The following is a 12,414-nucleotide window of genomic DNA, read 5'->3' on the forward strand; positions in this document are numbered from 1 at the left end:
TGGCCCCCCCCCAGAAATCTCGTGGCCCCCCCTAGAAAAACGGGATCCTCCATTCCTCACCCCCCCTCGCTCTCTTCACCATGAGAGGTGGTCCCATGGCCCCCCTAGAAAAATTTCCTAGCTACGCCCCTGATCCTTGAGAGCAGGCGTTGGATGGAATGACTCCTCTAACGAAATGTTCATTGTTCACCTGTGCCGTGGTATCGTTTTTGAGGCGGGAAGCTCGAAAAGACGCTTTCTTATGAAAATTGTGAAGTAAGGAGTGCATTTCAGACTTTCATGATGCGCTCATCGTGATTTTTGAGACACATTCTAGGAATGACAACTTTTATTTTCGCTCCAGCAAAAGTTTGCAACAGGCCCATACGTATTTCTATCAGACGGAACGAAGCGCCATGCCATAGGGGGAGGAAGGGAAAGGGGGGCTTGGATTGGCGGGTGATGCGGGACGCGATGTTCGTTATGTCCTATACTTGCAATGCTTTTCCATGGCACTTAGTTCCGTTTGACAGAACGCGCTATCCGGGATTCTAAAATCCACAAAAAGAACTCAATTTGGCGCTTAGTTCCGTTTAACAGAAATACGTCCAATTCACTCAGTGGTTTCCACTTAGACAAAAAATTCATCAAATTTCAAGCACCTGCAAATCCTCCATTGGCGACTTACTGCGCCTAAAGTAAAATGTGTTTTCCTAAAAATATTTATTGGCCATGTACTTGGCAGTGGGCCATCCTCTAGCTTCGGGGTGCACGATCTTGTTGTCTATCCGATACGTGCCGAGATCGAGCTCCGAGAGCGTGCGGAAACCTGCTTTGGCGGCCGCCTTATGGGAGTAGGGACCACTGAAGACGCCCGCGGTGACCGGGATGTTGGTGAGCCGGCAGACTTCGGCACGCGCCCTTAAGAATTCTGTCGCGATGCCCCGACCCCGGAAGGCGCTCGCCACCGAAATGCCGAAGGCACTGATGCAGTCGGAGCAGTTGTAAATCTTGAGCACGTCCACTCCTTTCTTTAGGTCGACCAATGTTTGGTGGCATAGTTTCATTTTATCCGTCCGGTATTCCATCTGGAAGTTTGAAAATTTATTGGAGTCATTAATCACCACGGGGGAAAGGACCTAACTATAGTGGAAAAGTCAGAATACAGGGTTTCGGGTGTCCGTAAAGTCCCTTCCCCCTCTAACTTTTGACCTATAACTGAGAAAAAGATCTGAAACGTGGGGGATGAGGTCAAAGGGTACCTTTAGGTTCGCCCAAAAATTGTATGGGGGGGGGGCCTTGGGGAGGAGGGTGAGGGGGTTACCGGACCTCAACTTCTTTTTCAAATGGGACGATCCCCTTTGTGATACCTTGTTCAAAACAGCATGGAAAAAGAAAATTTTCTCGCGCAAACCCAAGGTCATTACCTCAAACCGTTTCAAAATGGCGGCCAATTAAAGTTCAAAATGGCCGGAATTGGCAACTTGGTTTTTTGCCGATGGATTTTCCTGAAGACCGTATGGGGGACTGTTGTCACAGGTATAGCAATCCTGCGGACCCCAGCTGGTAGCCCCTGCCTTAAAGGGGATAGTGGAGATGGTCACCGGCCTCTGGGCGTATGAACCACTTGCTAGAAGGGCAGACAGGGCTCTGAGCTGAAGTGAAAGCAACCTGTCTAGGAGAGGCAACTCCAAAATCAAACCCTGGTCCTCCAGGTTGGGGGTTGAGTCATCGGGCTGACTCCCCGGTACTTGTAAAAGGTTTCACTGTCAAAAGACCTAACGTAACAAGCCTCGGTACCACTGGAAACAAACGGACACGTCGACAAAAATTAAGAAAACGGACATTGATATTTGGGACGTGGAATGTCCAAGGCATTTCGAATAAGCTACCGGAAGTGATATCGGAGATCCAGAAGCTTGAAGTGGATGTCGCTGTTCTTACTGAAACCAAGAAGAAAGGGCACGGGTCAGAGAATTACGGTGACTATGATCTATTCTACAGCGGCGTGGCCAAAGATCAGCGTGCTCAGCAAGGAGTAGCAATACTCATGCGGAAAAGCCTACGTAAGTTTGTGGGCACCTGGGAGGCCGTCAACCAGCGACTTATCAGAATGAACCTCAACCTATACGGACATAAGATCACGCTGCTTGGAGTGTACGGTGTAAATGATGATGCCACTGTCGCGTGTAAGGACCAATTTTTTGATGATCTGAATGATGAAATTCTGAACGTTGGTGCTGGCAGGGAAGTCATACTTATGGGTGATTTGAACAGCAGAACGGGACGACGAGTAAACTGTAAAGTTGTTGGACCGTTTGGGGAGGATGCTGTTAATGATAACGGTGATCGGCTCATCTCAATTTGTTCTCAAACTGAGATGAGAATTTTGAATGGCTTTTTTCAACACAAAGACATCCATAAGTATACCTGGGTCCAGCCAACGCGAGGATTGAAATCCATCATCGATTATGTGATTGTTAAGCACTCTACTAAGCTGAAATTGCAGCAAGTTAGAGTGTGCAGGGGACTCTCCTGCGGCAGTGACCATCATTTCCTCCGAGCAGATATAGCGTTTCCCGTTAAAGGAACTAAGGATGTAGAGCCAGTGCCTGAACAACAGCAGGGACAGGGGATGCAAGAGCGTGAGGTAAGATACAACATCGAAAGTTTGCAGCACCCTAGTGTCAAGGCTCTGTATCGGAAACGCTTGGATGAGAAGTTGGGGGATGGGCTTTCGGGTACCACTGAAGAGCAATATCATTTCATTAAAGATTGTATCCACTCTGCAGCTAAAGAAGCCCTAGGTATTTGCAAAACCAGTAATAAAAAGCAGCATCCTTACTGGTGGGATGAAGAAATTGAAGACGAGATAAATCTCAAGAGGCAAAAACATCTTATATTTCTGTCGTCTAAAAAGGCTGAAGATAAAGTTGCTTACAGGAAAGCTCAGTCTAAAGTTAGGAGCCTCATAACACGGAAGAAGAATGAAGCTTGGGAAAGCAACTGTTCTAGAATTAACACCTACCTAGGGGGGAGAAAAAGTGCTGAGAGCTGGAAGTTAATTAAAGGTTTACGTAGAGACATGAAGCGCGACATCGTTTCTCCGATATCACTTAAAAAACTGGAGGATCATTTTAAAGATCTTTTGACGGAAAGGCGCCCAGAGTTTCGAGACAGCAGCACGGACAACGGAAGAATGAACAACTTGGAGATTCACACTTGTGACATAATTAAAGCGGTTAAAGAGCTAATTAATGATAAAGCGCCGGGTCCTGGCGGGATTCCTGTTGAGTTGGTCAAGTACGGGACTGCCAAGCTCTTTGAGTGCCTCAGGAAACTGATGCAGCAATGCATCAGGGGTGACGAGGTACCAAGGGAGTGGAAGGAGTCCTGGATCAAGGCCATCTACAAAAAGAAGGGAAGGAAGGACGACTGTAACAACTACCGGGGGCTCTCAGTGACCGGGACAATAAGCAAAGTGTACGGGAAGATACTGAAAGCGAAGATCGAGGACGAATGGCAGGATCACGAAGCAGAGGAGCAGGCTGGTTTTAGAGCTGGCAGGTCTACGATAGATCACCTCTTTGTTATTGTCCAGGTCATTGAGAAGAAAATGGCCGTAGCTCAGGAGCTGCATTTAATTTTCGTGGATCTCCAGAAAGCGTATGACAGTGTGCCGTTGGTGAAACTTTGGGAGGCCTTGGAAAAATCGAATTTTAACGGGGGGTTGATTGATGCTGTCAAGCGATTTTATAAAGGGAGTTTTACCAAAATTAAGTATCATGGGGGGTTGTCAGCGGGATTTTATGTGACTAAGGGTTTAAAACAGGGATGTTGTTTGTCGCCAACATTATTTAAAATTTACCTCGAATGTGTGCTAAAGGAATGGAAAAGGAAGTGTTCTGGTATGGGTGTCCCCTTGGGTGATCTTGAAACTCTGTTCACTCTGTGCTTTGCTGATGACCAGGTGGTGGTTGCTCAAGATCAAGAAGACGCGGAGTACATGATGCGCAAGTTAGTAGAAGAATATCGGAAGTGGGGTTTGGAAGTCAGCATATCCAAATCTGAGAAGATGACTTTTGGTGGTGATCAGCAAAGCATTGAGTTGGAGGATGGGCAGCAGATCAAATGCTGCGAGCACTTCAAGTACTTGGGAGTGCGGTTGACCCAGGATGGAAGGACGGATCAAGCTATCAGGGAAAGGAACACCTTAGCAAGGAAGGCTATAGCGATGTTAAATGGAATCCTCTGGGATCAGCGGATTTCCAAAGATAACAAGAGGAGGATATACAACGCTGTAGTAAAAAGTATATTAACATACGGATGTGAAGTTTGGCAGCTGAAGAAACGGACACAGGATATGCTAAGAGCAACGGAGATGGATTTCTGGAGAAGGTCGGCAGGAATTTCTAGGAGAGATCGGGTCCGTAATGATAGAGTGCGTCAGATAATGGAAGTCGAAAATGACATCGTGTTCGACGTCATGACCAAACAACTTGTTTGGTATGGTCATGTCAATAGGATGACGGAAGAGAGGCTGCCAAAAAAGATGCTTGATTGGGTTCCTCCTGGGAGGAGGCGTAGGGGACGCCCAGTGAGAGGTTGGCGACAGGGGGTGTTAAGTGAGATGAGGGAGTGTCAACTCCCTGATAACCTGTGGGAAGACCGAGCTTTGTGGCGATTAGGTGTCGCAAAGCGCCAAAGAGCGCTCTAACAGCGACTCGTATGTATGTATTTTCCTGAAACATGGAATATGATGGTAAGGCACGAATACAGAGAATTTGACGGACGATTTGAAAAAAACGGAGGTCACCCATTTTCGATCATTTTGAAACAGTTTAAGATAATGACTTCGGGTTTACGCGAAAAATTTTCCTTTTTTATGTTCTTTCGAACGAAGTATCACAAAGGGGGATTGCCACGAGACGAACCGAATGGCATAGAGATAAATTCGATTCCGCAATTGAATTTTGATTTTGTGAGGAACGTTTGATTGCCTTCACTATTCACTGACGAAAGCGATGAATCTTCCGGTAGTTCGCACGTTCACCGGTTTTAATTGAACTGGACATCCTAAATTGGTCATAGCAAAATCAACGGGTTGATTTATAATAGGGTTGGTGCGAGGGCGTTAGTCCGGATTCCGTCCCGAAGACTCCGAATTGCGTCTGGCGGGACTCTCCGAACTGCGTCCCAGATCGCGTACATTTAATTCTTAAGAAAAAGGTGTAAATGACAACGTTGCTCACCTTTTTCTCATGTTGATACTAATGTCCGGAAAGTAGAATAAAATAAATAGGAACATAGCGGTGAATGATGGGGTTCGGTTGACATAAAGTTCCCATATTACTAAAACCGTTTGGCGAATGGAGATCAAGAGAGTCTCGTCATAAACTTTAAAACAAATAATCCAGGGTGTAAAGGGTCCTTTCGTCACGGTAGTTTCACTTGAGAAACTACTTTCTTACTGGCAAAAAATACCTGCTGCTTGCTGCTTTTTTTTCACAGAGTTGCTGACTTTTTGTCTCGTCAAAACGTTATCGTCAAGTTTTTTGGTGATTGTTTCGTATTAGATTCAATAATTTCGCCATCGATACTAACTTTTAAAAAACACCGGGAATTCTTCACTGAACATGCCCGATCATTATCGATTGACATCGCCTTTCAAATGCGGTGTTGCCACCTTCCCGATTTATGCGCCGGGCGCAATGCGGATAGAGCTCGGGACGCAATTCGGAATGGCCAGGGACGCAATTCGGATACAGCCGGTGCGAGGTTACATAGTATTATTATTAAACCATTAAGTTCTAAACGTACATACCTCTGACGTACTCTCTTTATACAAAACATTACACCCGATCAAAGGTCCACGATTTCCCGAGTCATCCTCAAGCAGAGCTGCTAAGGAGATTCCCTCGGACAAGTGTTTTCTTAATACACTCTTTATTTCGTCACATGCATCTTTGTCTGACAAGAAACCTGTGCAAGATTGGGATACAAATCATATACCATAGTTTAATAGTCATAATATTTTGTCAATATTACTTTGATTTATAATAATAATGACGTCACTAGGATAAAGAAAATGGCACTGCCGAATCTGTGCACTGAGAGCTATTACTAATTTCTTGACTGGAGCTGATTCCAATAACGAAGGTAATATTAGTTTGTCATGTTCCTTAAGATGTACTTATCGATTAATCTTGCAGTGCCATTTTTTGTCTCTTTTCTCCCGGAAACATATTTTTGACCTTTTAAGGTGGAATGTCGCTGAAATCCTTAAAGTAAAACTTTCTCTTATGGAATTTACAAATTCAACACTTAAAACCCACATGAATACCTTTAATCTCACTGTTCATAAATGTTGCCATTTTGGCGCGTATACGTAGTATACCGCCTTTGCGATCGTTTCGACCCCCTACTCGATACAATAACCGAGTCCCTTAGTTCCTTGCCAGAAAGTGACAACCGCGAACTTCTGAGGTTTTCCAAAGCGTGTAAAAAAGTTTACTAATCCGTCAATAATTATGATTTAAATTTTTTTGTCATTCTGGGGCTTCCTAGTTTATGTGCAATGAATACCAAGAGTCTACGTTACTTGGTTTTTTTTTTTTAAAAAAAACCTAAGAATACTCCGCGCTAATTTAAAATCTATATTATACAGCTACAAGCAAAATCTTGGAAGCACTATGTCTGACGAACTGCCGGACCGATAAGGATGCTCTTTACATGTACAGAGTGATCCAGATCACCCGTCCACTATCTTTTTCTAGAAAAAGGCGGAGAATTGAGCTTCGGGACAAAAACTTTCATAGGGTAAATCGACCCCAAAGAATCAAATGAAAATATTTTCAGCCCCCCAAAATGGCCCCTTGAGGAGGTTTATATCGAGTCAATTTCTTTTCAATAATATAACGGGATTTATACTACCGATGATCTGGGTATTTTAGCCCCAAAATACCTTTGAATCGACTTTATCTTTCAGGAGTTCGGCAGAATGTTTCCTTCCTTCGCTTAAATTATTCCGTAGCACTTTTCTTCAAGAATCTGATAAGATTTTGCTTGAGGCAGATCAAAAAACTTAAACTCGTTCAAATGGCTTTGTACATTCATAACACACGGTCTCGTCAAGGTGCGTCGTTGACCTCGCAGTGTTGGATCGTGAATTCTCCTGTTGTGCTGCTTGCCTATTTTGAAATCTCTGTAAATGAAAACTAAAGGGGTTGATATGTGCGAGTTAATGACGCGCCTTATCAACACATTGTGTTGGAGTTCTCTGCTTGGTGTTTTTTTTTTTTTTTTTTTTTTTTTTTTTTTTTTTTTTTTTGTTTCAAACAGATTTGTTTTATAGCCTTAATAGGTCGCGTTAGTGGTGGGGGGAAAAATCCTCCTCTCAACATAAGGATATGGTTATAGTTGGGTTATTTTTCAATCTCAATTTTACAGAAAAATCACGTACCGAGACTTGAAATAATCGTCATGTTTGTCGATGGCAATAGTTCCTTCGCCAAAAATTCTACACTTTCGTCAATCAAAGATTCGTCTAGGAGCTGTATCCGATATTTAACGGCTGGACTTCCAGCTTCTGCCTCCAGACACACTCGTTTGATTACTGAGCTGTTGGAACTCATGTTGACTTTGCCGGAACAGGACCTGTTGGCTAATTTAAATTTAACAACATTTTAAATGTAGCTGATGTTTCTGCGATCAAGTCAAATCAATTGAGGAACTATAATCCTTGCCAAGTACTGTTAATCGCTCGTTTTTAGGGCATTTTTTCATCCTTTTAGGTACGCGTTCTTTTTTTTTATAAACAATTTTGATCGTACACGCTGCATCTTAATACCTACAAAAAACGAATGTTACCGAAAAACACCAGATATCTCCTAACCTTGCTGCTATGTAATTTTTCCAATGTACGTTGCCCAGTTTACTTAGAGATCATGTTAGTTTTTTGGCTATTTATACATTTTAAATGTTTCACTAGAACGTGCGCGTGAAGAAAATATAACTGCATACAATTAACGAACCTGTTATTTCAGTTTGGTGTGTATATGAGAGAAGTTAGACTTTCCGTTTTTCCTGGAAAACGAACAATAAGGGAAGTTAGGTTCTCGTGCACTAGGAGCAGCACTTTTTGGGAAACGCGTAGCGCAAAACTCTCTATCGTGGCCTCATGGAGCCCATTGTCTCATTTCAATGTACGTCAGTGGCTTCATTTTCCATTTCAATGTACTTCTTGAATAATTTGATGACCTCTAATCGATTCGGCCTTCAGAGACAGCTCAACGCATTAAGATTTTTCTTCTTCCATGGTTAGAGTCGTTAATTATTTTCGATGCCTGAAGTCGAAACAAGCAGGAAGCTCCAACGCATTCGCGTCGGAAAGCGGCTCTGGCGACGGTAGGTAGTTGTTACGCGTTTACGGTTTCCTTGATAACCTTTGTTTGCTATCAGCTGATGTCGAGTAGTATGACTAGGAAGCTCCAACCACGGCATTCTTCGAAAAAAGCGCGAAAACTTATAGATTTGAATTTTCAAATTTTAAACGTAAAGTACATTTTTTCCAGTGCGAGATTAAAGCACAGACCCGTTTTGAATTATTGACAGTATCACCATGATTCCAAAAATACACTACACAACATAGCATTCGCTCACAGGAAAAAGATATCAATTAAAATAAAATCAGTCCTCCCTAAACAGCAGAAAATGGCGCCGATTCCCATCAACCAACACGCGGTCTCTCCAATGTAACATGGTCCGTTGATACTCCCCAGCTGGGACCGTCCGGAATAGCAGCTCTAGTGCAAGCACCAGAGCCGCTAAAATGCGTATCTTCGATTGTGACGTTATAAGTCTCCGCTCACGTTGTGTTGTCCCCTTTTAAAACAGTGGCGTGGTGTACTTTGTGATGTATCGATTGATCTGCCATTTAAACCTATGGAAAAGGATCGATAAACAGGGTGTTCGAAACGAACACCCTAACAATCGATTCTTTACCACAGCTCTTAATGGGGAAATACCGATGATCGATCATTAACGCATCGCCACTGCTATGAAAGTAAACTAATAGTCTTCCTTGCAAATTTCTGTATATCGACGGTGAAAGTCGGCAATCACATAACTCGGTTTGCGACGTCGCAGACTTCCTGTCATACTTTATTTTTTAAATGGAAAACTACTCAACGGCAATTCTTTAAAACTGTCATGATTTTCCTTCTCAATGCGAAGAAAATTCTGCAAAAACTTCAAGAAATAATATCAATTTGTTCTCCTTTAAAAAAATGACGTAGAGGCGGAGATTTTCAGACACCGCAAACGAGTTATGTGATTGCCGACTTTCACCGTCGATATGGTCTTCGATCATTAAATTCTATTCTTGAAGACAATTTCAAGCATACGTTTTGCTTGGTTTTCTTTCAAAAAAATATATAAGCTATAATCTTAGTTTTCCAAAGTTCCAACAAAACATACACATCCTCAACTTGAGTTGGTTATCGGTGAGTTATCACTTGCGCCCGGGTCACGCTTACAAAGTTTACGAGAAGAAAGGGGGTGAAGAAGGAAGGAGAGCGTTTCCTGAAGCAACGATCGTAATAAAGTACTGCCTTCCCTTTCTTTCTTATTGTGAGAATCCTATCATTATCGGTGCTTTGAACCTTTTAGTCAAGGGCTAAAAGTTAAATCAGGCATTTCTTCGAGTAACTGGGCGAATTGTTAATCGATCTCTCTTATAGATCGCATTTCGGAATCGTCTGCTAATTTTTTTTTTTTTGGGGGGGGGGGGATGCCTTAAATATAGTTAGTTAGTTAGTTAGTATATTTTGAGACATTCAGCGTCACAGGCTATTAACGTCTTCACAGAGAATTTTGAAAAAGGGAGTACATATACGAAAATTTAGATTTTTAAATTAAGAGAGGTGAAGAGTTTCAGAATTTTGGTAGTAATATTGGGTTCGTCGCATGTGAAAATATACATAGAGGTAAACATCCTCAGCTGTTCCAATGATTTTCAGAGATTAAATTAACAGTTATCTTGAAAATGTTGCAGCGTTGTATAAAATACAAAGTATTCGGAGTTTAGATAGGTATAATTTTATTTTTAATTTACATATATATCACAATATATAATTCCGTAAGCCCGATTCTTTGGGTCAAAATTCAGTAGGTGGCACCGGCTTGACCGCCCCGGTCCCGCAATGGAGGGAAAAATAGAAGGATCGCTCGGCAGGCCCCGCGTCCCTTGCGCACTTTGAAAGATCGGTTATAGCGTTTGTCCCTCGAAGAGATGCGCGGTTTTTCATCTTTCCCGAGCGGGTTTTTTCGGTCAGCTGATAACTCGGCTGTCTGAAGCGTTTTTCGTCATGAAAATTGCCGAAACCTAATCCTACATTAACTCCTGACCGTGCACTGGAAAAAAACACATTGGATCTAGAGTCCAGACCCTTAAAAACATCAACAAGAAAAAATACTCTTGATTCAATCGGATTTAAGCTTAAATCAAGAACCAAGCCTCTTAATTTGAGCGGATTGCCTTTTGATTTAAGCTTAAATCTGATTGAATCAAGAGTCCTTTTTTTTGCCAATGTTTTCAAGAGTCTGGACTCTAGATCCAATGTGTTTTTGTTCCAGTGTGGAAATAACGTTTTTTATGGATGAATTTAAAATTTCCGTTCATAAAAGAAAGACTAATTTGCTTGGGCAAAATTGCACGCTAAACGTCGCTTTGACAGTCTCAGTAATATGAAAATATGGCAAACTCAATCTCGACGCTTTGGCTCAACTATGGCGAGCTGTACACACTTTGAACAACACAGGGTGGGGAAGAAACAATGCTCGAGCTCGATTGAGTAGTCTGCTAAAACCGTTGTAGTCGGCGATTTGACTCGTGTAGGATATTGATTCTCTTGTGACCAGGCAAATTTTTCCTCTAACTAACGTTCATATCTTAGCTAGGAATTAATTTCAGTAGTTTTCGTTTGGGGAAGCGTGTTTAACGTAAAATTCTGGTGAAGAATCATGTATCAGAGTGCTTAAATTTGTATCTTACTTAATGGTCTATTCAATCTAAAAAAAAATGAACATCAAAAAGAAATTTCCCAACATTTCTCGGAAAAATTATTTTATCAGGAGAAAAGAGGCAACGTTGAAATGCTCATACGGCGTCGAAACGCAATATGGACATTTTAAGCACCATTGTGCGATGCCACGAATACCCTAGAGCGAGTTCGAATAATCTCGCAAGACAGTGCGGACATTAGCGCCTGCAAGACTGTAGGAATACTTCTCGCATTGCGCCAAACAGTGCGGTCGGCGTGGAAAGCATGCTAGCGCCTACAAGACTGCATGAATACTTCTCGCATTACGCCAATCGCAGTGCAGTAGGTCAATTGGCGTGATACGCATATTAGACTGTACGAATACTTCACGAATTGCGCGCACAACACGGTGCGCGCTATAGTCGTTGTAATTTCTCGGTGTCAGACCCACCACCTGCGGTACGGCGGACACAGTATCCAACCAGTGTACAACGCGAGCCTGCAATTCTCGAGGAATCCTGGAGATTTTCTTGATTTCCATTAACTTTCCTTTTAAAACTAAGTGTCATCATTCTTGACTCTCTGCTCCAGTTTTACCATAATTAAAGGGGGAATATGTACCTCATTGTAACAATGCAGAAAATCGGATGTTTTTTAGTTTTTTTTTGGTTACCTATAAAAAAGGAGAACGAACGAAAATATCGCATCAAAATTTTCGATGTCTTTATTTGAGATAAGTCAGGAAAATTCGCGGAAACTTTTCAGAGATACTGTGTGTAGCTTTTTAAAGGCATTCATTAAAAATAACGTTGCAATGTATGACGTTGCAATCGGAGATAAATACGCTTTCTTTCGAGTGCACCCGTCGGCTTCCGAATAACTTGAATATGGTCGTTCTGTAATATTTTACGTGTAGTTTTCCTTCATTGATTGGCGACCGTGTAGCGGCCACAAGCCCCTAGTTGATTTGATAAACGAAGAAAACGTTTTTGATCAGTGTTTGCGTTTGGAAAATTGAAGAAATTAAGATATCTTCGTCAAAGGCAAAACGTTGTAAATCGTCAAATTTGATTAGCGGCCTTTTTAAGAAAATGCCCGATTTAATTATTTACCTTTGACAGGTGAAAAAGAGATTTTTCCCAAAAATTCTCTGGTTTTTTACAGAGCTTCATAAAGGGACGGAATCAGGCCATCCGCTGACGAACGAAACGCTGAAGGAAGAATTTTTGGAGACTCAAAAGTTGGCTAGCAAAACGATGAGACCGGAAAGAGTAAGACAATCTCTTGAGTCGTTTATGGGCGATAGGGAGCAAATGCCAGAGAAAAGAAACGACCTGAGTGAAACATTAGAAAACAATAAAAAGTGGGATTGCAAGGAGGCAAAGGGGGAAGA

At 42.3% G+C, this 12,414-nt stretch overlaps 2 protein-coding genes across 4 annotated transcripts in view; one reads left to right on the forward strand and one right to left on the reverse strand.

Moving 5' to 3' along the window:
- The window catches only part of LOC109038650 (uncharacterized), a 42,240-nt gene that overhangs the window by 21,798 nt on the left and 8,028 nt on the right, over nucleotides 1-12,414 (forward strand). For all 3 annotated transcript variants that reach the window (XM_072301354.1, XM_072301355.1, XM_072301356.1), the window contains exon 3: nucleotides 12,186-12,292. In XM_072301354.1, the coding sequence (XP_072157455.1) occupies nucleotides 12,186-12,292 (107 nt within the window). The remainder of the gene's footprint in view (nucleotides 1-12,185; nucleotides 12,293-12,414) is intronic.
- LOC109038655 (uncharacterized) lies at nucleotides 32-8,170 on the reverse strand. The gene is made up of 4 exons (XM_019053787.2): nucleotides 8,013-8,170; nucleotides 7,442-7,642; nucleotides 5,804-5,961; nucleotides 32-1,067 (listed from the first exon to the last, which is right to left on the reverse strand). Exons 2-4 carry the CDS (start codon nucleotides 7,611-7,613, stop codon nucleotides 693-695), a joined length of 705 nt encoding a protein of 234 aa, XP_018909332.2. The 5' UTR covers nucleotides 7,614-7,642; nucleotides 8,013-8,170; the 3' UTR covers nucleotides 32-692.

The sequence above is a fragment of the Bemisia tabaci genome, chromosome 6 (assembly GCF_918797505.1).
Source record: "Bemisia tabaci chromosome 6, PGI_BMITA_v3".
Taxonomy (NCBI): Eukaryota; Metazoa; Arthropoda; class Insecta; order Hemiptera; family Aleyrodidae; genus Bemisia; species Bemisia tabaci.